General features: G+C 42.2%; 1 protein-coding gene across 5 annotated transcripts in view; it reads left to right on the forward strand.

Annotated features, from left to right (window-relative positions):
- Positions 1–19,792, forward strand: part of CREBBP (CREB binding protein) — a 180,146-nt gene that overhangs the window by 129,498 nt on the left and 30,856 nt on the right. For all 5 annotated transcript variants that reach the window (XM_019540010.1, XM_019540011.1, XM_019540012.1 and 2 more), the window contains 4 exons: positions 5,139–5,219; positions 5,974–6,030; positions 8,925–9,002; positions 9,501–9,568. In XM_019540010.1, the coding sequence (XP_019395555.1) occupies positions 5,139–5,219; positions 5,974–6,030; positions 8,925–9,002; positions 9,501–9,568 (284 nt within the window). The remainder of the gene's footprint in view (positions 1–5,138; positions 5,220–5,973; positions 6,031–8,924; positions 9,003–9,500; positions 9,569–19,792) is intronic.

Here is a 19,792-nt window from a genome sequence, read left to right on the forward strand (position 1 = left end):
AGAAAAGTTTTTTAAACCTAAACTCACTAGGACTCCAGAAAAGGGAACAAGTGTTTCAAGTCCCAGCATTAAATGTCTTCCTAGTAGAGATTTAGCAAAGCCTGAACCTTGCCAGCTCCGAGGTGTACTGCAGACTGCCTTCTAACTTCAATTATGTAATAAATAGGGTTGGACAGTTGACACTTGCACAGTCTCTCAAGACTCTGCATTATGAAAATCATATTGAAATATAATGCTCTAGTATTCAACGCAGCTAAAACATAGCTCAGTAGAGGAGCCCATACTATGTTTTATTTTTGTTCCCAAGTTGTTCTCGGCCAGGCATTTAGCATGCTTATGTTAACATATCAAACTTTGACTATGGATGGATGTGCATACCATCTGTAACATCTCAGTAATGGTGGATCTGCCCCAATAATATTCTTCTTTCAGAGAGAGACTTCTTTTTAGTAGGACATTTTGTAGTGCCACATGTAACATCTATCTAATTAGTTAACTATCTGGCACTGCCATGTAATAACCTGGTGCTGCAACATGTTTTTTCACTGTTTTAGAGCCTACCACTATTATCAGATGCACTGGGTAGTATTATATAGTAGGTCTTTTGTGCAAAGTCAGAATGTACATAGTAGTGATTTGTAGGCTTTATGGATTTCATTGTGTGGCAAAATAGACTCTGTGCTTAAAATAAAGGATAAAAGTGTTCTTTTTTCCAGGTGTCATTCATTTGTGATGGTGATTCAGGCGAGGTAGCTTGTTGGATTGGGGATGGGGCACTGCTCTTCAGACTGAGTTATTATACATGAATGATAATTAAGGACTTTCCATTTGAGAACTAAAATATAGGTCATGGATCTTCTGATCTTATTTAAAATTTTAGGAACAAATAAAAAGACCTACAAAGCATGAAATTCAACATGTGATGGTTTCCATTGACACACACTTAGGTAGGTGTGTGTTCCCACAGTTGCTAAGAAAGGCGAAACTTTTATTTTTTAAATGTGAACTCTTAACATGAGAATTTTAAACTGATTGTATCAGATGAAAGATCAGTCCAGATGGTTGAGTATCCTTTAAAAGAGGGCTCTATTTTAAAATAAATAAACGGGGATAGTTGTTAATGTAATGTATTTGATTTCGAGGCTGCCCTCCCCCCAAAAACTGAGGGCAACTTACAGTACCAAAGTCATAAAAATAGATAACAATAATAAAACATACATTTCCTACTTATGTATGAGATTATCAGGATTATTCAGTCTACTACAGAATATAGTTTGATAGAGCATTGGCTGTAATGTCGTCATCTGAAATCCGGACTTGTTTGTTCAGTAGTGTAGTTCAATTTTATTTTAGTAGTAAAGAGAGAGGTAGTTGGATGTTTTTGTCTGAAGTCAGGCAGAAGGCAGCTCAGAGTGGTACATTAGACTAATTTATCCAGAAAGGCATAAGCTTTCATAGGTAAGAGCTGACTTTGGCAGATGCTACTTCTGTTTCCTAAAATGCTACTTCATCACATCTCATCTTATGATGTAGGCTGTCACCTATGAAAGCTTATGTTTTTCTGATTGAATTAATCTCTAAGGTAGCACCCTGCCCTGCCTTCATTTTACTAGCAGGTATACAAACTCACAGTGAGTGGTCCTTGCTGAAAGAACTAACAATTGTAGTAGGTAGGGCAAACAAAAGGTAAGAAGGGAAAGTGACTTGGCCACTGTAGTCACAGCAGATCAGTAACAACATGAGTAAAACCCAAATATGCTGAGTCTCCATTCAGTATTCCTACACAATCACTATTGAGGTTTTTTTGGTCAAGTGATGAAGCACAACCTACCTCTGAGCTGTCCGATTTATAAGCAGCTGGGAGTTGTACCCATCTGCTTCTCTCCCCCCTCCCCACCACAGGCCACATGCCAGACAGATGTCCCTTACCTCTACCCTCACTGCTGCCTGAACCCCCTGCCACTATTTTAAGCCTGTCTCCCCCCAGTGTTCAAGCATTGTGGAATTAATAAAGCCTTGCATTTCAATTACAAAGCTAAAAATAATAATAATTCAGTAGGGACATCTGGTTTTTTAATCAATGAGTTACGGCTAGAATTTTTAAAGGAAATAAAAATTTTCTGAAACACATTTTGGATTTAGATGCATATCTATGTGGTATCAATTCTAATTTGTAACTATATACATTTTTCTTCATATGTATTTTTTATTTTTAATTAAAACTTTTGAATTTGTATATGTGCCTGCAAAAATGTTTTAACACTTGCCTTAATTTGCAGCACTCAGACATGATATCAGCTATCTAAACAGTCTGCATTTGAAAAGCTTTTCTTTTTCAGTGTTACAAGAACCATGTCATGTTTGTTTTTGTGTGACTGTAGTTGCCATAGTATTGTATGCCTGCTGTAAGTTTTAAGAGTGTGTGTGTGTGTACGCGTGCACATGTGCTGGGGTGTGCAGTATGCAAAAGAAAGCTCTGAAAGTTACAAGCCAGTTTCATTCCTTTGCAGTTCCATATCAATAACAAAGTATCTATAAATGTTGTCTTCTGAGATGCTTGTATAGATAGATATTTGGAACGCTTTGGTTGTTCATTTTCATTGTATTTGGTTTTTCTCATTTTAATTATTTCATGTATAGGGATCAACCTTTGGGAAAATTGGAGTTCAGTTTTCTAGGGTGTTGAGTATTTTGGTTTTGATCCCACAAAATAATGTGGATGGTTTCCTGGATTAGGTCAGGAGTGCTCAGTACCTTCCAGGATTGAATGATAACATTGACAATATGAGTTAAGATTTAATTATCTGGAGAGACTGACTGAAGACTACTTATTGGTATAAAGTTCAAAACCTTAAATATTTAAGTGACATTCACTGTGGGGAGCTCTTACAGATACTCATTGCTCAATCTTTTAGGTGCACATAGAGTCCCCTAAGCTAAAGATGATAGTGGATTAAAATGAGCAATTTCTTAATTTCAAAGGAAAAAATAATATCAGTATTCACTCCTAAAATGTTCTTGTGCTTAATTACAGGCATGAGCTAATAAGATTTGAACTGTTCCGGCCCTTTTGCTTAGATATAGCAGCTCTAAAACCTTGTTTGTTACTAGAGAAAGAACATATACATTTAACTCTAATTAATGTATATCATGTTAACCAACCTATTTTGTTATCCTTGTGTAAAGATAAGACAGTTGCAGTTTTAACTTGTGCCAGCTATTTGAGGACAAGGAAGGAAAGGGTTTATGTCAACTGGCTAGAATGGGTAAAACTGCAACTGCCTTGTCTTCATTAGGATTCTAACGTGTTGGTATGGGCTACATTACCTAGAGTTAAAAATTAGCTTTTGTCTAGTAAAAACGCATTCAGCCACCTCTGCATGCATGGTTCCCAGTCTTGAAGCTGCTGCAAACTGTGTTAGAGGTGGGTGGCATAGAGCTGGCTCCAGTTCTGGGGAGTAGCAGATGGCTCCTTAGCCGCATCCAGTGCTTTCTGGGCACTGTTCAAAGATTGTTTCACTTTGAATTTAGGTTGTTTTCCACGTGCCTTAAAATTTGATGTCTTTCTTTACTAGTGATATAATAGTTATTGTCCGTCACAGAAAGAAGATTGTGCTCCATATATTACAATAAGAAATAGCTATTGGTATCTCCATGACAATATATTACTGGAATGCTGTCACCTGGATTACAGTTGTTTTTTAAATGCTTTCAAGTGTGTGTTTGAATGAAGGGGCAAGCTATCACATTAATCTCCATCCCCATAAATTGTTGGTTCAGTGTGACACTGTGTCCTGGTTGATGCCTTTTATTACTTACCTTTCTTGATTATAGTTCTAGTGTTTGATTACTAAAACTGCATTTTACTGTGCTGCCATTGCTGCTTATTCTTTCTCACTCTTTTGACCCTTCATACAGCTCTTTTATTTTGAAGATCTTGTGTGGCCATTCTACATTTTATAGCTGTGGCTGTACTTGTTACCTTTGTTCATGTTTAAATTCATACCCTTTCCAAACATTTAGCTATCATTTTATATAAAGTCCTGATAACTTTGGTTCCAGTTCATCTGAAATACAAAAAATCTTACATAATTAGATTTTTTCAAATGCAGATTGTATCTTTTGAAGTGGACCTCTAATTTACTCAACTTGGTTTACAAAACCACAGCATTGTTTTTGCTGAGTATATCATAGATTGGCTGACGGTTGGTCTAGTTACCAAAAATTGTAACTAGTTTCAGATTCGATTTGTAAAGCTTTATTACAGATCTTTAATGTATTACTGAAATATATTGTATGTATGTACAATATATAAAATGTTGTTCACATATATACATACATTGTATTTATATATAAATGGCTGGAAACTCTGATCCATAAGTGCATTTCTGTTAAATGTTTGTCTAGAGTATGGATTTGGTTTCATTTATATTAAAATAAAGTTAGCTGAGCAGTTGGTCACATTTAATTTTATAAACCAAACAACATTTGAATCTTTAATATTTTTATATACTTTTCAGTATTAAGGCTATTTCTGCCTTTAAAGTTTTACTAATAATAATTGAATGCTTTTAGCATAATTTTCTTTTGGTTTTTTCAGATTATGGTTACTTTCTGTGAACATTTGTTTTTCAGGCTTTTTTACATCGGTATTCTTTTTAAAAGAAATCATTAATCCTTGAGCCTGAAATCATACAACATTTTCTCAAACTAATGAAAATCAAATCCAAATTCTTAAATTTGAAGTATATATACAAATGTAGCACTTACTAGCTACTGATAAATCATTTCAAAATTTTGAATTTGACATCCTATCATTTGTTAGTAATGATGGCCTGTAATGTATGAAATGAGACCGAATGCTAATCTGTGCTTTGCCTTGGCTTTCTGCTCTGTGTTGTCTTGGTGTTTGCGTCTTACCTCTTATGTCTGTGCTGTTTGTTCCCTTCCCTGTTCTCTAATCCTGCCCTTCCCTCCCCTCTGTTCCTTTTCATTGTCCACACTGACCCATCAATCAACCAACAACGCCCCCCCTTTCGTCGTGGTGATCTACCCTGCTCTGGTTGGTGGCTCCGTTGCTTGGGTGGCTGTGTATTATGATGGACCAGTTCACCCAAATATGGCCTTCTTGCTGACAGGTATCACTTCTGTGAGAAGTGTTTCACTGAAATCCAGGGGGAGAATGTTACCCTGGGTGATGACCCTTCACAGCCTCAAACGTAAGTAAACCTGATTGTTCTGAATGCTGCATTTAAAATAACTTTAATACGTTCTGTCTTGATGTGGTTGCATTAAACAGAGCGGTTACTGCTTTTTAGGGTAAACCTGCAGGAGACTAGGACATTTTTAGTATAACAGATAGGTGTTTGTTATCTGATGTTTTTCAGTATTTGCTCTTCATATTTTAAGTTTGCCACACTCCTTTATAACTGCCCATGTTCTAATGACTTCAGCAGTGGGCTCTAAAATTAAAAAAAATAAACCAATGGCAATGATTTTTCATTGATCTTATAATTTCTGTGAGTGCTGTTAGAAATTCTGATCTGTCTCTCTCTTAAAGCACTCGCTTTAATAAACTACTATCACTTGTTTTTAAATTTACTAGACATGACATGAAATAAGATGCAAGAAAGTTTGAGGGCAAGACCAAACATTCTGAAAATAGCTGTTTTATTGAATGCAGTTTTTCTAACTTTTTTGACATGTACTAGATCTTGGGTTGTGTGTCTAGGTGTGTGCAAATTTGCGTAGTAATCATATTGTCTTAGTTTAAGATGCAAAATAAACTAGTTACATTAATGAGGAGAAATTTGGATTTTTTTCCCTTGAAAATGAATTCCATGGTGCTTTCCCCACAAAATGTAAATAACTGTTGTTTTCTTGTTAAAATTTGGGGTTCTGGCTACTTGCTTGCAGTTCTGATGCAGTTCCTTGTGAGATAAAGCTGATTAAAGTTTAATTTTAACTCTCTAGAACTATCTCTAAGGATCAGTTTGAAAAGAAGAAAAATGACACGCTAGATCCAGAGCCGTAAGTACAAATGCTACTTTTATTCCACCCCCTGCCAAACCAGGTGACTTGCGATCACTGAAGAACTGTTACCTGCTTCTGGGGCAAAAACTCCAGAAAAAAATGGTTACAGACAAAATTGTCCTTCTCTCCCCTAGTTCTGCCTTAAATAGGCAACACAATCTCTGTTTTTAGCCCTGCCCATGAAGTTCAATATCAATTTCAGTTTCATTGGTGCATATTAGGAAAATTTGTGCCTGTACTTTAATAATACTTTGCAATTCCTAATTATTTATCCAGAGTTCTTAGTTGGTACTTGTGTTCCTTTCTTTTTCTTATATCTAGGGTCGTGAGGGGTGGGGGAACCAAGAATTTAAAAGTAGCAATCTGCTTCTGTTAATTTTCTGTTTCAAGTTCTGTTCCTCCTCAGCTTAGGAAGATGCAGTCATTATCATAGATAAGAACTATTATATCACAAACTGAAAATTGGAAAATAAGCCTAAGAAGCAAGTGATTCTATTTCTACACTACAAAAACATAGAAGGAATGGCACAGGGTAGGGCAGTTTTTAAAGGTTATCCTATCTAAATAGAAAAGTTAGAAGAACTTTGTGTTAGAAGTGCAGAAGGGCTGGACCCAACAATCTTGCAAGGTCCCTTCCAGCCCTTACAATCTATGAATCTATGAAAGTGTTTTTGTGGAAGTATCTGTGTCTTCAGAAAATTCCCTCCTTCACAATACGATGGTAGGTAGCTACAAGAATAGATTGAGTCTGTTCTACAAGATACTACACAAATACGTATTGAAGGATTAGCCATGACCCTGCAGAGTTTCCTCTTTAATGCAGATAACATTAAATGAGTGGATGTAACCAAGAATGGGAAGGAGTGAGAGGCTGAAAAATAAGGAACATAGTGATAATTAGTAGGAGGATAACATACTATTTAATATTTCATCTCAGTTTCATTAGGATGCTGCGTTACATGAGGCCTCACAATCCAGCCTTGCCTGTATAGGAGTACTGTACTGATTCCAAATATTGAATTACCTTTGTGGTTACTGAGGCTCCCTCTACACATTAGATTTATTCCATAAGTAGTGTGTTAACTGAGGCATAAATAGGAAGGGTGCTACATGTGCACCCAAATGAAGGCACCATAAAATGGTGCATGAGCCATAAAAACTTTCCATGTGTAATGTAGAATATTTGTTATAGCTAGCTTGTCTGGTGCCTTAAATTTAGCTTGTGGCCATTGGCTGACAGTTGATTTTGTCCTAGCTGGAGGCCAGCCAAGGATTTTAAACCCCACACTGTGTAGCACTGACCAAGTTTCCCAGCCTGCGGGAGCAGAGGCTCCCAGTTGGCAGAAAGCAGAGGCTTCCCCAGTCACTTTAAACCCTGCACCAGGCAGTACTGGCTGGGCTGTCCAGCAGAGAGAGGCAGAGTTTGCCCTGGGCAAAAGGCAGCCTTTAGCTTCCCCTGCCAAGGACTTGAAACCTTGCACTGAGTGGCTCTGGTTGGTTGTGTGTGGTAACCTCACTGGAGTTTGGAACCCCAGTACAGTTCCTGCTGAGCTGATAATCAGCTGATTGTTGGGCACCTGTCTTTCAACTTGCTGGTATAAGGCTCCTCCTGCACTGGTAAATATGGTGTGATTGGGATCGGATTCCCTATAATTTCCAAAATTTTGTATCCTGCCTTGCCTGTGTGGTATAGCAAAAGGCACAATTGATGTGATAGAGGTTCAGATGCCATTGCACCTTTAAATGAGCATCTTCCAGGGGGTGATGTGATCTGGATTTGCTTCTTCGTGGTGAGTTAGACTTGCCTCATTTTTGGTTCAGCTGTTTGCTTGACCAGTGGAAGTAAGAGGACCTGCTTGAGCCTTGCTGCCTCTTTCTTCCATCTCCCTCTTGGGAATTCCACAAAAGTCAGTTATGTGGTTTGGTAGTTTGAGATCAGAAGGATTTCTAATTTGCTGAACCCATCCCTTTTCTTACCTACATCACACAGAAAATTTGATATCCCATCTTGGAAAAGTATGAGGTAGAGATCCCCTTTGGCTCTTCAAAACTGCACTGAATGTAAAGCCCATGCCGGCAAGTGGTGATATAAAAGTGTAGTTATCTGGATTGGTCCTACTCACCAGATATGGGTTTTGTTTGTTTGTTTTTTCCACTTTCAAATAAAAAATGTTATAGACAAAAATAGGGCATGAAGACAAGCTGGTGCATATATGCTGGCCTACTCATTAATGCTTGAACTAGTTTTTAGGCTCAGGAGTAAGGTGAGCAATATTATTCATCCATGGTTACACCAGAAGACTAAATTCCCTGCTAAAGTCAGCAGAAATGCTGTTAAAAAAAGATGAAGTGTATGATTTGAGGAACAAATCCTAGAAAGTAGGAGTTTACACAAAGGGCCTTTCACACTTCTGGCAGTCTTTGACAATGTATGTTCTGAATATATTTGTACCTCAGGTATGCTTGCAGAGCATATCCAGTTTGTAAATGTTGCTTAAGTTTCATGTAAGGATAGGAACGTAAGAAATATGCAGTAAAATGTTTATTATCTGGAATCCTGTTATGAATGTCGGTTAACTGGAAGATTCTCTGACTTGCACAGAGTGGCTGGCTCTGATAGCCCACCCATTGGTGAGCTGTCAAGAAGTCCTGCGGCGACCCTCCTGCCATTGGTGCTTGAGCAGCCCTGAGACTCTCTGTGGCTACTCGGTTGGCAGCACAGATTCCCAGAATATTAATTATTTGGAATGATAGGGAAGTAGTTTTTCTGGGTAATCATTGTTTTACTGTAGTCTTGTTTTGTCATTAAAAAGTAGCTATCTGGAAACTGACTTACCTTTTGTAGTAAGTAATTTTTCTCTTTTGTTTGCTTGTTTGTCTATTCCTCTCAGCTTTGTTGATTGTAAAGAATGTGGTCGGAAGATGCACCAGATCTGTGTATTACATTATGATGTTATTTGGCCATTAGGGTAAGTAGTTTTAGATGTCTTTTAGTCCTAAATTCTTCACTGTATATGAACTGTTTGCTGTTGATTTAGCAAACAGTTAGCCTGCTTTGGGGTAAAAAGAGGCAAAGCACCTGTGAATGAACTGCAGTTTTGATGGTGGTGTTAATGCTTTTTAAACATATTTAGCCAAAATGTGTGGCTTGTCTACGCAGGTGGCATTTCCTCTATTTGCATTACTATTTCTAATAATAAATAAATGGTCGAGGCAGATAACTGATGGGGGAAAAATGCATGTACAATATTCTGCAGAATGACTTGGCCAACTCCTAAGTGCCTACTTTTTTTAAGATTGAAATTAAATTGTTCATATGTCATATAAAAGAGATGAGAAAGTAGATACAAGAACTTTTTTCTGACTACTGGTATTAGTGCAAAGCAAAACTGTATTTTTCAGCTGTAGATTACATCAATGGTAGCATATTTTTACCAAATTTTCAGCAGTCTTTCTTTTTCTTCCAGCTTTGTCTGTGACAATTGTCTAAAGAAAACTGGTAGAACACGTAAAGAGAACAAATTCAGTGCTAAGAGTAAGTTTATGGTCTCTTTAATATTACAATATTTTAGAAATATAAATATGGTCCTCATTATATAATTTCTACAACCTTTTATGTTCCCCAGGCAAATACCTGACACCTTCAACATTGGGGTGCCTGAACAGTGCTAGTGTGTGCCAACATTTTCATTTGTCATGTAGACCTGCTCTTTCCAAGTTTCTAAATAAACAGTGACTCTATACATTTTTCTGAGGTACAAAGTAAAAGGAAACACAGCCATGACTGACTAAACTTAGACTGGTTTGTATGTAGTCTCCAAATAGAAGTGAATGTCTCTTGCTTTGTCAGCAATTGACAGCTGCTGCAAATTTACTTGTAAGGTGTTTGGATCATGGGCGTTTCCAAGGAGTCAAAGAAATTCATGGGATGGTTACGAATATCTCAAGTTTCAAAATCAGTTCGTTGGTACAGCATTCATACTTCACCATGCTTTCTGTTGGTCCTTTCTTTTTTCATAAGGGTATTAAGTAGCATGCAGTCCATGGAAGCAGCAATCTTAGATTGAGAAGACAGTGCGTTTATCCAGATTGTAGATTTTTGCATATAAAGTTAGTGTGTTGATAAATCAGACATACTAACTTTTGCTCTTCTTATTTAAGCATCTGACATTCATAAACTAATTCTAGAAAAGGGCTGTGTGTAAGTACAGGAACTTTTTATTCATATAATTCATGAAAAGAACAGTTACAAAGTGAGAATTTCAGCACTTTTCACTAGCTTAACTCTTACTATCAAATGGTAGAACTCCCACTGGCTTGAATTTGATGACAGCTATTAGGTAGGTTCTGTGTACTTTTCAGAACTTTACCCTTAATGAATATGTAGAATGGTGATCTTCAGTATTCTATTTTCTGAGCAGCGTTTTGAGGTACAGTTTTATCGGTGGCTAGTTTGTACAAAATCTTAAGATTAAAAATAATGTGTTCTCATATCTGATTGTGGACAAGGTAGTGGTTGGGTAAGATATTCCTCTTTACCGTTTTCCAGAGATAACTGCAAAGGCTGTGTTAAGAAAATGGTAGGTGCCTTACCTAGACATTTTTATACTTGGAAATGTTTGGTTTCTTTCAAGTTTATTCTTAATTCAGCATCCTGCTTGAAATACTTATAGTGACAAGAGTATTTTCATGACTTATTTTATCCTTTAGTTATAGGTTATGAGGGTTTTTTGTTGTTGGGGTTTTTTTACTTAGTAAAATTTTAGGATTCCTGGGTGGGTACCATGCTAGGGGCAGCTCTCATCCCTTGGGACTTTTTGCAAGTTTCTTTGTCCATCTGACAAATGTTAAGGCTGACCGGAACAATGAGCCCAAGTTTGCATTGGTTTCCTACCACCTGTCGTCATTTTTCTGAGTTATGCTCATTTAGTCCTCCTTCTGTTCTGATCTTCGAATTTTGTAGAACTCCAGAACCATACAGAATGTTACATAGGCCTGGCAGCTCCTTGGCAGAGGACATTGGGTCACCTAGTACAGTTCCTTCATGTTTTCTGTTAAAAATAAATAACTTTTCTGAACATGTTTTCCATAGAACTTGTTCTATGCATTAAGAAAATGCATATTTGAGTGCCCAAAGAACTGCATCTCTGTGCATGGTTGGTTCTCAGAATGTACCAAAATTGAAAACATGAGCCCAAAAGCTTGATGCTGCTGGGCGGTTTTTTGTTAAGTAATGTTTAACACTCCACACACTACCGTGTTTCATCTTTCACTCTTATTTTAAGCATCTGAATAAAAAAAAAAATTAAACCAGAGGAGTGAAGTTAAAAGGATCTATGCCTCTGTCAGTTACAAAATGAAATTCATCTCTCCACAAAGGGATTTGCAAGCCTGTATCACCTAACATTGTCCCATGTTAAGTTATGGAGAGGGTCTTTCACATAACATGAAGAAATCGTGGACATCTTGTAGGATATATACAAAAGATGTAATGATAAAATGATTTCAGTTGGCTATCTGATACAGTGTGCGCTAAAGCATTATTTAGAAGGGGGATAGAAAGAGTAAATGGGAACTGCTTTTATAAAAATGTTTGAGCAGCAAATTGTAAAACTGTTGTTTATAAAGATTACATTAAATAATTTATTTTGACTTAAATTGTAAAAAGGATTTAAGTTAGCCAAAATAAATTATTTCCTTTGTTACTTAATATAAGTGAGGAGCTTCAGTCTTTCCTAGCAGCTGGCAATATTAGTGATCTTTGTAGTTAGAAAGGACTAGAAAACAGACTACATACTAGGAAAAAAGGCAAACTGTAAGGGCCCCTCCACATGTGCAGGTAAAGACATAATGAGATCTAATGCACAGTTTTGGGATTGCGCATTGGTTCCCATTGTACTTTATCACCAGTGCAGGGGAGAGCCTGGGATCACAATCCTGGACTCCCTGTGCAATGGCCTCTGCAGCTGCAAGTCTCACAACAGGGGCAGCATTCTCTGCACTGCCTCTGCGGTGAGCTCCCAGCCAATGTGGGCTATGGGGCTTGCAATGGGGGCAGCACCAAGAATGCTGCCCCCACTGCAAGCCTTTTGACGTGCAGAGCTTGAAGCTGCGACAGTGTTCTCCCCACTACCCCTGCTGCAAGTCCCACAACCAGAGATGCCTCCTGTATTGCAAGCCTTATAGTCAACAAATCTCATGGGGTGGGGTGGTAGTGTTCTCTCTGCAGCAAGCCCCGCACCTGACAATGCCCTCAGTTGATGGGGCTCCTAGCCACAGGGGAGCACTTGGGTGCATGTTGAATTAATGGCATGATTAGAACAAGCTACAAAGTTATTCCACATTTTTGGTGGAATAACTTTGTAACTTATTGCTTGTTTTATCATGCCATTAATTGGTTGAACATGTAGCTGGGGTCACAACTTGAAGCAATTACCTGGTTAATCACGTCTTAAGTCAGGGGTAGGCAAAATACGGCCTATGCACTGGACCCGCCCTGCCCAATGATTCTATGCTGCCTGTGGCTGCTTCTCTGAAGGAGAATTGTATGCGGTCCATGGCTGCCCTGGTGTCTCTCATCCTTCCCCCTTCCCCATGCCAGCCACTTTCCTCCCTGGCCCAGCCCACCCCTGAACCCCCCAGTGTAGGCTTCAAGGCCAGGAGAACTGAGCTTCTGGCCAGGCTTCTGCCCAATGAGGCTGTCTACATGGATCTATGACTTTGCGGCCGTTTGCAGACCAGGCAGCTTGGCCCCAGGCAACTTAAAGCTCAGGTGAGGTTCTCCCTGCTGGTGGGTGAAGGGTGCAAGGGCCCAGCCTGGCCTCGTGCTGGGAGACTAGGGGCTAGGGAGGGGATGCAGAGAGAAGGGGGGAACACAGTACAGCAGTGGCCTTGCCATGCCTGGATACCCGGCAGCTCCCAGCCCCCTTTTCTCTGCATCCCCTCCCTTACCCGAGTCCCCAGCACTTAGCCAGGCTGGTGCTGCACTGTCTCCATGTGACCCTTCCTCAGGCAGCATGGGCATAGCCAGTGTGGCTTCTGCCCTCACCCCAGCCTGGTGAACTTTCCCGCCCTGGCCCTGCTCCTGGGAGGCAGCAGCGCTCCATCATACCGTCCCCACCTCCCCTCCCCTCCTCCTTCCCCTCCCTTTCCCCACTCAGTGTCCAGCCACCAGGAGTACTTAAACTAAAAAAAGTTGAAAACCCCTGTACTATGGTATCAAGGTGTAGTAATTAAAATGATATATTAAGTAGCCTAATAGGCAAAAGCTGACACTTTTTGTTATATAAGATATAACCAAGTACATAAAATGGGACTTTTCAAGTTTGCATGACAGTGCAAAGCAAAATAGTCTACACTTCAAAAACTGCATTTTTAAGTTAATAGTCTCTTCAGTAATGTTTTAAGTTGTTGGGTCTGTTGTGTTGTCCAAAACCAGGCTTCCAAACTTTTTCAAACTGGTATTTTAATAGAAGTAATCTTGTTAAACATATTCCCCCATAACCATGTGATCCCATATACAAGACTGCCATATTGCCATAATACCTGAGACCATGGGAATAATAGGAACATATTATGCACTTTAATATAACTGTGTTTATCTCTTACTTTTTATTGAAGGGAGATAATTACACTAGTAACTTTTGTTCTTCAGTTCATCTTCTTTTCCCCTCTTTTGCCTGCCTTTGTTCTCTTGAAAATAATTTGTGTTCATTTGGCTTTTTTCTTCTCCTTAGCTGTCTGGTAACTTCAGTTCTTGAAAGTATCCTCAGTTTCCTTTATTACTTGGTTTTCTCCTGCTTGGTAAACGGTCTTTCTTAGTGGAGAATTCCAGGTCTTTTTAGACCAGAATTTAACAGGTGATGGCTTTGACCACAAAATTGTCAAACAGTATGAAGGATCAGTATGCAAGCTGTCTTGAGCAATGGTCATTAATTACTACAGTATCTAATTCTGTGTTTACAAAAATAATTTTAGAATATTCTGAAAACTGAAGGGCATAGTAGTGGAGGTATGTTCTTCATTTGCCACTCATTTGGCTAGTTGGGGTAGAGAATCAGTTATTCTACAGTGCTATCACAGAATCTAGAGCAGGGGTGTCCAACCTTTTTGAATGTGGGGCCGGATCACTAACTTTTTATCACCCAGTGGGCTGGCAGTGACTGCTCTGTGCTCGGCACTTGGCAGCAGCTCCGTGCTCCACTACTGCCAAGATGCCTTGGCCCAGGGAGCCCCACGCCAGCCGCATGCACCCTGCCTGCCCGGCAGAGAGAGGCACAACTAGCTGTCCCCACTGCTGCCAGGCAGGCAGGTAGTGCACAGCCAGTGTGCAGTACTCAAGGGACAGGCAGCAGAGCAGAGAGCCCCAAGTCCACAGCTTGTAACTCGTCTACCCTGCCTACATCTGGGAGGACACATAATCTCCCCTCCCCAAAACCCTCCAGGGGTGGTGGGGGGGAGTTCCCTCAATTGCAGGGGAGCCACACGCCCTCTGGACAAGCTGTCCATGGTTCCATCCCACTCTGCCCCCGGCCCTAGTCCTTGGTCCCATGCACTGCCCTGGCTGAGCAGTGCCCCTGCCCGCCTCTCTCCCTCACTTTGGGGCCTCAAGCTGCCCCCTCCATGCCCCTTCCCCTCCATAGACTTACCTGCAGGGAGCTGATGTCCATGCTCTGACTGCATTTCTTGTCACATGCATATGTGCAGCCCCTTGCATCTTGCTCCCAGCAGCCCAAAGCAGGCTAGAATGCTGCCCACCTGCAAGGGGAAACCTGCCACTTCCTGAGGGAACCCAGGCATCTGGGGGCCCCACTGGGAAAAGGGATTGCAGGTGTCCAGGGCCCTGGCCAGAAGGCATAATTATTGGTAAACTTTATCAGCTACAACAGCCAAAAAGTGCAAATGCAGCCAGTCCTCGACTTAAGACATTTTGGGTTACAATGAACAGCATTTACAGCAGTTATAAATTGACACCCTGTTTCGACTTTATGACGTTAGTTTCGACTTTGACGCTTGATCCAACACCACGCAGCACCAGTGAACAAGCTCACTGCATTGCCCATCTCCCTGGAGAACATCTGTCCAAACTTCCTTGGTCACTTTCTTTAAGAAAAGAGACAAGACACCAGAAAAACCTGCAACCGAAACTCCTGAAAAGACAATAGCCAAGAACCTTTCAAAAAGTCCAGCCTAGAGCCCTTCAAGAAGTCCAGCAAAGTCACCTCAAAGAAGTCCTTCCAAATCAATATGATTGCTATTTACAATATAAATACATTAATGTAGCTGTATTACTCCATCTATAATTGATTGAGTACAAAATTCTGGGTTATTTTTGGTGAAAATAGGGCATTGGGCCTTGGTTCGGGAACCAGTCCCCGATTTTATAACGTTGTTACTATGGAAAAATCAGTTCCGAATTACAGCATTTCGATTAAGACGAGGTTTTCGGGAACCAGTCATCTCGTAAGTCTGAGGGTTGCCTGTAGCCAATAATGTAATTTGTCTTTTTATCAGTGCTGATCTGATAGGCAACCAATATATTGGTGCACCTCTACTAAGGGCACCCAAAATGCTAATGCTGTAATAGGTATTGGATCCATTTTGCAACTTTAAATAAGGATTACATTAGAAAAAAGCTGCAGCCTCCTCGTGTAGCTTTTATAGTAATGATGTTAAATGCAGCTAAGAATCAAAATACAGTAGCTTAGTAACAGAAAGAATCTTAATGCTTTAAGGATATGCAGAATATTTACTTCATGCGAGTTGTGTTTTACAGTGGATGAAGCATTAGCATTCTATAAAAATGCAACAATTGCTGCTGAGTTGTTATCTGTGTAGGCAATCTCTTGTCAACAAAATTATTAGAGGTGCACCAATACATCGGTCCCATATCAGATTGGCACCAGTATAGGGAAAATTAACAATATCAGCTATTGTCTGTTTTGCCTCATGTGGCCAGTTAATGTGGCTGATAAATGTCCTGTGCATGCACGCAGCTGCAGTATGCATGGAGTGAAGAGTGCGGCCCAGCGGTAGGGGGAGGGAAGGGATATGGGTGGGGCAGATCATGGCCCCTGCAGTGAGGAAGTGGGACAGGCAGATGCAGGACAGAGCAGCAAGCGGCTCATCCTGAAGCGGGGGGCAGCTCCTGTGCACACCTCGGGAGGGCACGGGGGGCATGTGCCCCCGGATCTGTTCTTGGGGCAAGGGCAGGCTCCCGCTACGGGCTGGGACCTGGCACCAGGCTCTTCCCACCGGGGGCTGCGTCAAGCTACACTCAGGGCAAATAGTGGTGCTGGGGACTAGGGCTGCTATGATGAATTTTGGGGTGCCTGCAGCCCTTCAATGCCTCCCTCCCAGTGCCACCACTGCCTGTCCTGATCCCAGCCCAGCCCCCCCACCAAGAAGAGTCTAGCACCATCCCAACCTGGAGCACCAGCTTGATCTGTCCTATGCGTAGATCTGGGGCACAGGCCCCCCTGTGCCTTCCCAGAATGTGCACAGTGGTGGGAGCTACTCTGCTCCTGCTCCCCAGATGAGTTGCAGCTCTGTCCCATGCCCCGCCCTGCCCTGACTGGGCAACGCCTGTCTCTGTCCCACTCCCTCCCTCACTGTGGAGGCCTCTATCTGCCCCTTCCCTCCCCCAGCCCCTTCCCCCACGCCAGACTTACCAGCCCAATGCTGGTCTCCAAGCTGCCCGGCTGCATATCTGAATTGGATTGGTATCAGCCATTAGTATCAGCCCAAAAAATTTCTGTTGGTGCATCTCTAATAATTATACTGTCTGCATCTGTTAATTTAGACTTTTACTTAGTTTGTAATACTTCATGTGCAGTAGCACGTAATGATGGAGTTACGTTGAAGGGCTTTGGGTATTACTTAGTGGAGCTAACAATGAAGAAGTAAATATAAGGACAAAACATAATTTGTAAAATTAGCTAAAGATATACTTCTTTGTTAAACTGAATTAATGGAACTGATTTCAGTCTCTTTTTTTCTATTTTCTCTGAGAGAAGTTGACACACATACTGCATTTAAAAGGAATTTTCAGTATTGACTCAAATCCAGCCCACTGCAATATGATGTATGGGTGTTCCACATTTTCATTCAGTATACTATCAATGGCAGTGGAAATGTAACAGTTTTTCCTCCAAGAATTGCTGAAGTCAGATTGGTTCACACATAATGAAGTTCTAAAGTGTGTTTTGCTAGTGATGTCATGACTACAGAATTCTAGTAGATTGTGGCAGAACACTGTATTAAGGTGTAAAGGTTGAGGCCTGTACTTGGGAGCTTTTATCTGCTATTTTCTTTCAAATATGTATGTTCACTAGGGCATGGACTATGTCTTTTTAAACTGTAAAACTCCCAGTACAGTGTCGACATTTCATGTAATCATAGAGAAGTAGAGCTGGAATGGACCTCCAGAGGTTAGCTTGTCCAACTCCCACCTGAGGCAGGATCATCCCTGTCCAAACTATCCTATACAATCTGTAACTTAAACTCTTACGTATGACTACTGTCAACCTTGATGTAACACAGACATAACACCCTAACCTGTTAGAAGTAAAGCAGAGGAACAATGACATCCAGAGTCTTGCCTCTATAAAATATTGTCAATATATGTGCATGAGGTCTTATGTCAGGGGTGGGCAAAATATGGCCTGAAGGCCAGATCTAGCCCACCAGGCACTTTCATCCAGCCCACGAGCACCCACAAATTAATTGTACCTCACCCAGCCCTTCTGCCCATGAGGGCAGGAGTGAGACAGCCACATACATGGGCTGCCTCTATTGCACAGGGCTTCCCACAGCGCATGTGCAGTTCCCATACTTGTATGCCACCAGGGGAGGCCCTGCATGATAGAGCCAGCTGCCTTCCCCATTCCCTGCCATGGAGTCCAGGACTCCAAAGGGAGCAGAGGCTGGGGCTCCCCTCCATTTAAAGCTGAGTCCTGGGACCTTCACAGCAGGGTGTGGGGAAGGTAGCTAGCGCCATGGCTTAGGGCTTCCCCTGGTCGCACACCAGTGTGGGCGCTGCACGTGTGCCACAGGGAGCCACGCACAATGGAGGCAGGCCAGCCTGGCTACATTTTTCTCCCCAGTGCACAGCATTGGCTGGGGTCACACACTGCAAGGGAGCAGCACCAGTGCCCTGACTGCCCCACTTGCTCATGCTTCTGCCTCCATTCAGGGCCTGTGCACCATGGAAGGAGGGGTCTGCACATACCTACACAATGCTCCCACAAACCCCCCACATAAATACACTCTCCCCATACACCCCACATACACACCTCCCACACGCACAATACAAAAGTAAGACTTTATTTTTTTACCTACTAAATATTATGCAAACAAATTATGACAAAAATGTTTTTTGTGGTACAATTAAAATATGCTATAGTACAGTGGTCACCAATCCAGAGCCTCTTGAAGTTCATCCTGGGCTGCAGGGGCCGTGCGTGTGTGTGCGTGCCCCACCAGCCCAGCAGGTCGGTCAGTGGGGGAGGGAAGGAGCAGAGGGCCAGGGGAGCACATGCAGTGGGGATCGGGCCACAAAGCCCAGTCTGCTGCGCATAAGTTTGGGGGGGAGGGGCAAGTGCCTCCCCCAAACATGAGGCAGCACCAGTAGCTGCAGCAGCTCTTACATAGGGAGTGGGGCCCTACAGGGGTGGGACAGGGGACAGACCCACAAGTGGTTCGTCCAGGAGGTGTGGGGGAGGGTGTGTTCCCCTGGGTCTGTACATAGGGCGGGGCAGGGTGGTTTGGGGCTGCAGCAGCATCAAGCTTTTCCCAGCTGGGGTGTGCTCAGGCTGGGCAGCTGCAGCGCTGGGAGTAGAGCCAGGCCCCTCCATGGCTCCACTCCTAGTACCGCAGCTGCCCAGTCTGAGCACAGCTTAACTGGGAATAGCCCAACGCTGACCCAGCCCCAACCTGCAGCCCACCCTGCCCAGGCGCCCCCTGTACCGTCCCAGGCTGCATGCCCCACCTTGTTTGTGCAGGTCTTGCGCCTCCCTCACTGCTATTTGGGATAGCCGGGGGGGAGGTGCAGATTGACACCGTGGTGAGGGAGAAAGTGGAGCTAGAGCTGGGGCCTCAGTCTGCCCCGCTTCCCCCCCATGTCTCTTTCCCCTCCCCATAAACTTACTTGCTTTGGGTGAAGAAGGTAGATCTTTGGTTCCTTTTAAATTCCAAAAGTGATCTCTGACTAAAAAGGTTGGAGACCACTGCTTTAGTGAGTGTTTGACTTTTAGTATATGACTTGGTTTTTTTCTGGTTCCAAGGTGGCAATCCTCCCCTCCCAAAAGGAGCATTTCCTGGGGGCAAGAGGAGGGACTTCCGGTAGCAAAGGTCGGGGGTTATGGGGTGGGACTTCCAGTCCCAAGATGGCAACCAGGGGGCAGGGCACCTGTCAAGGGCGGGGCTACCCTTGTGGCCCCTTACAGCTACTGAAAACTCATTAAGCAGCTCTCCAGTCAAAATAATTATCCACACCTGTCCTAGGCAGAGAATCACACCCCCTCCCCCTGCTACAAAGGAAGGCAAAACCACCCATAGTTCATACTAATCGGATCATGGGGTAAAACTCCTTCCTGACCCGAAGTATGGCAGTCTGTCTGACTGTGAGTGGAGGTAATGCCCTTTAGCCAGGAACTCCCACTTCGCTCCCAGCAGAAGCATTGGCGTACCCCAGTCAAAGTCCACAGCCTTGGCTGTAGCCAGCACCCAGTGCCTCTGAAGAAAACTTAAAAGCACCCTG

Source organism: Crocodylus porosus, unplaced genomic scaffold (assembly GCF_001723895.1).
Source record: "Crocodylus porosus isolate Cpor-Errol unplaced genomic scaffold, CroPor_comp1, whole genome shotgun sequence".
NCBI lineage: Eukaryota > Metazoa > Chordata > Crocodylia > Crocodylidae > Crocodylus > Crocodylus porosus.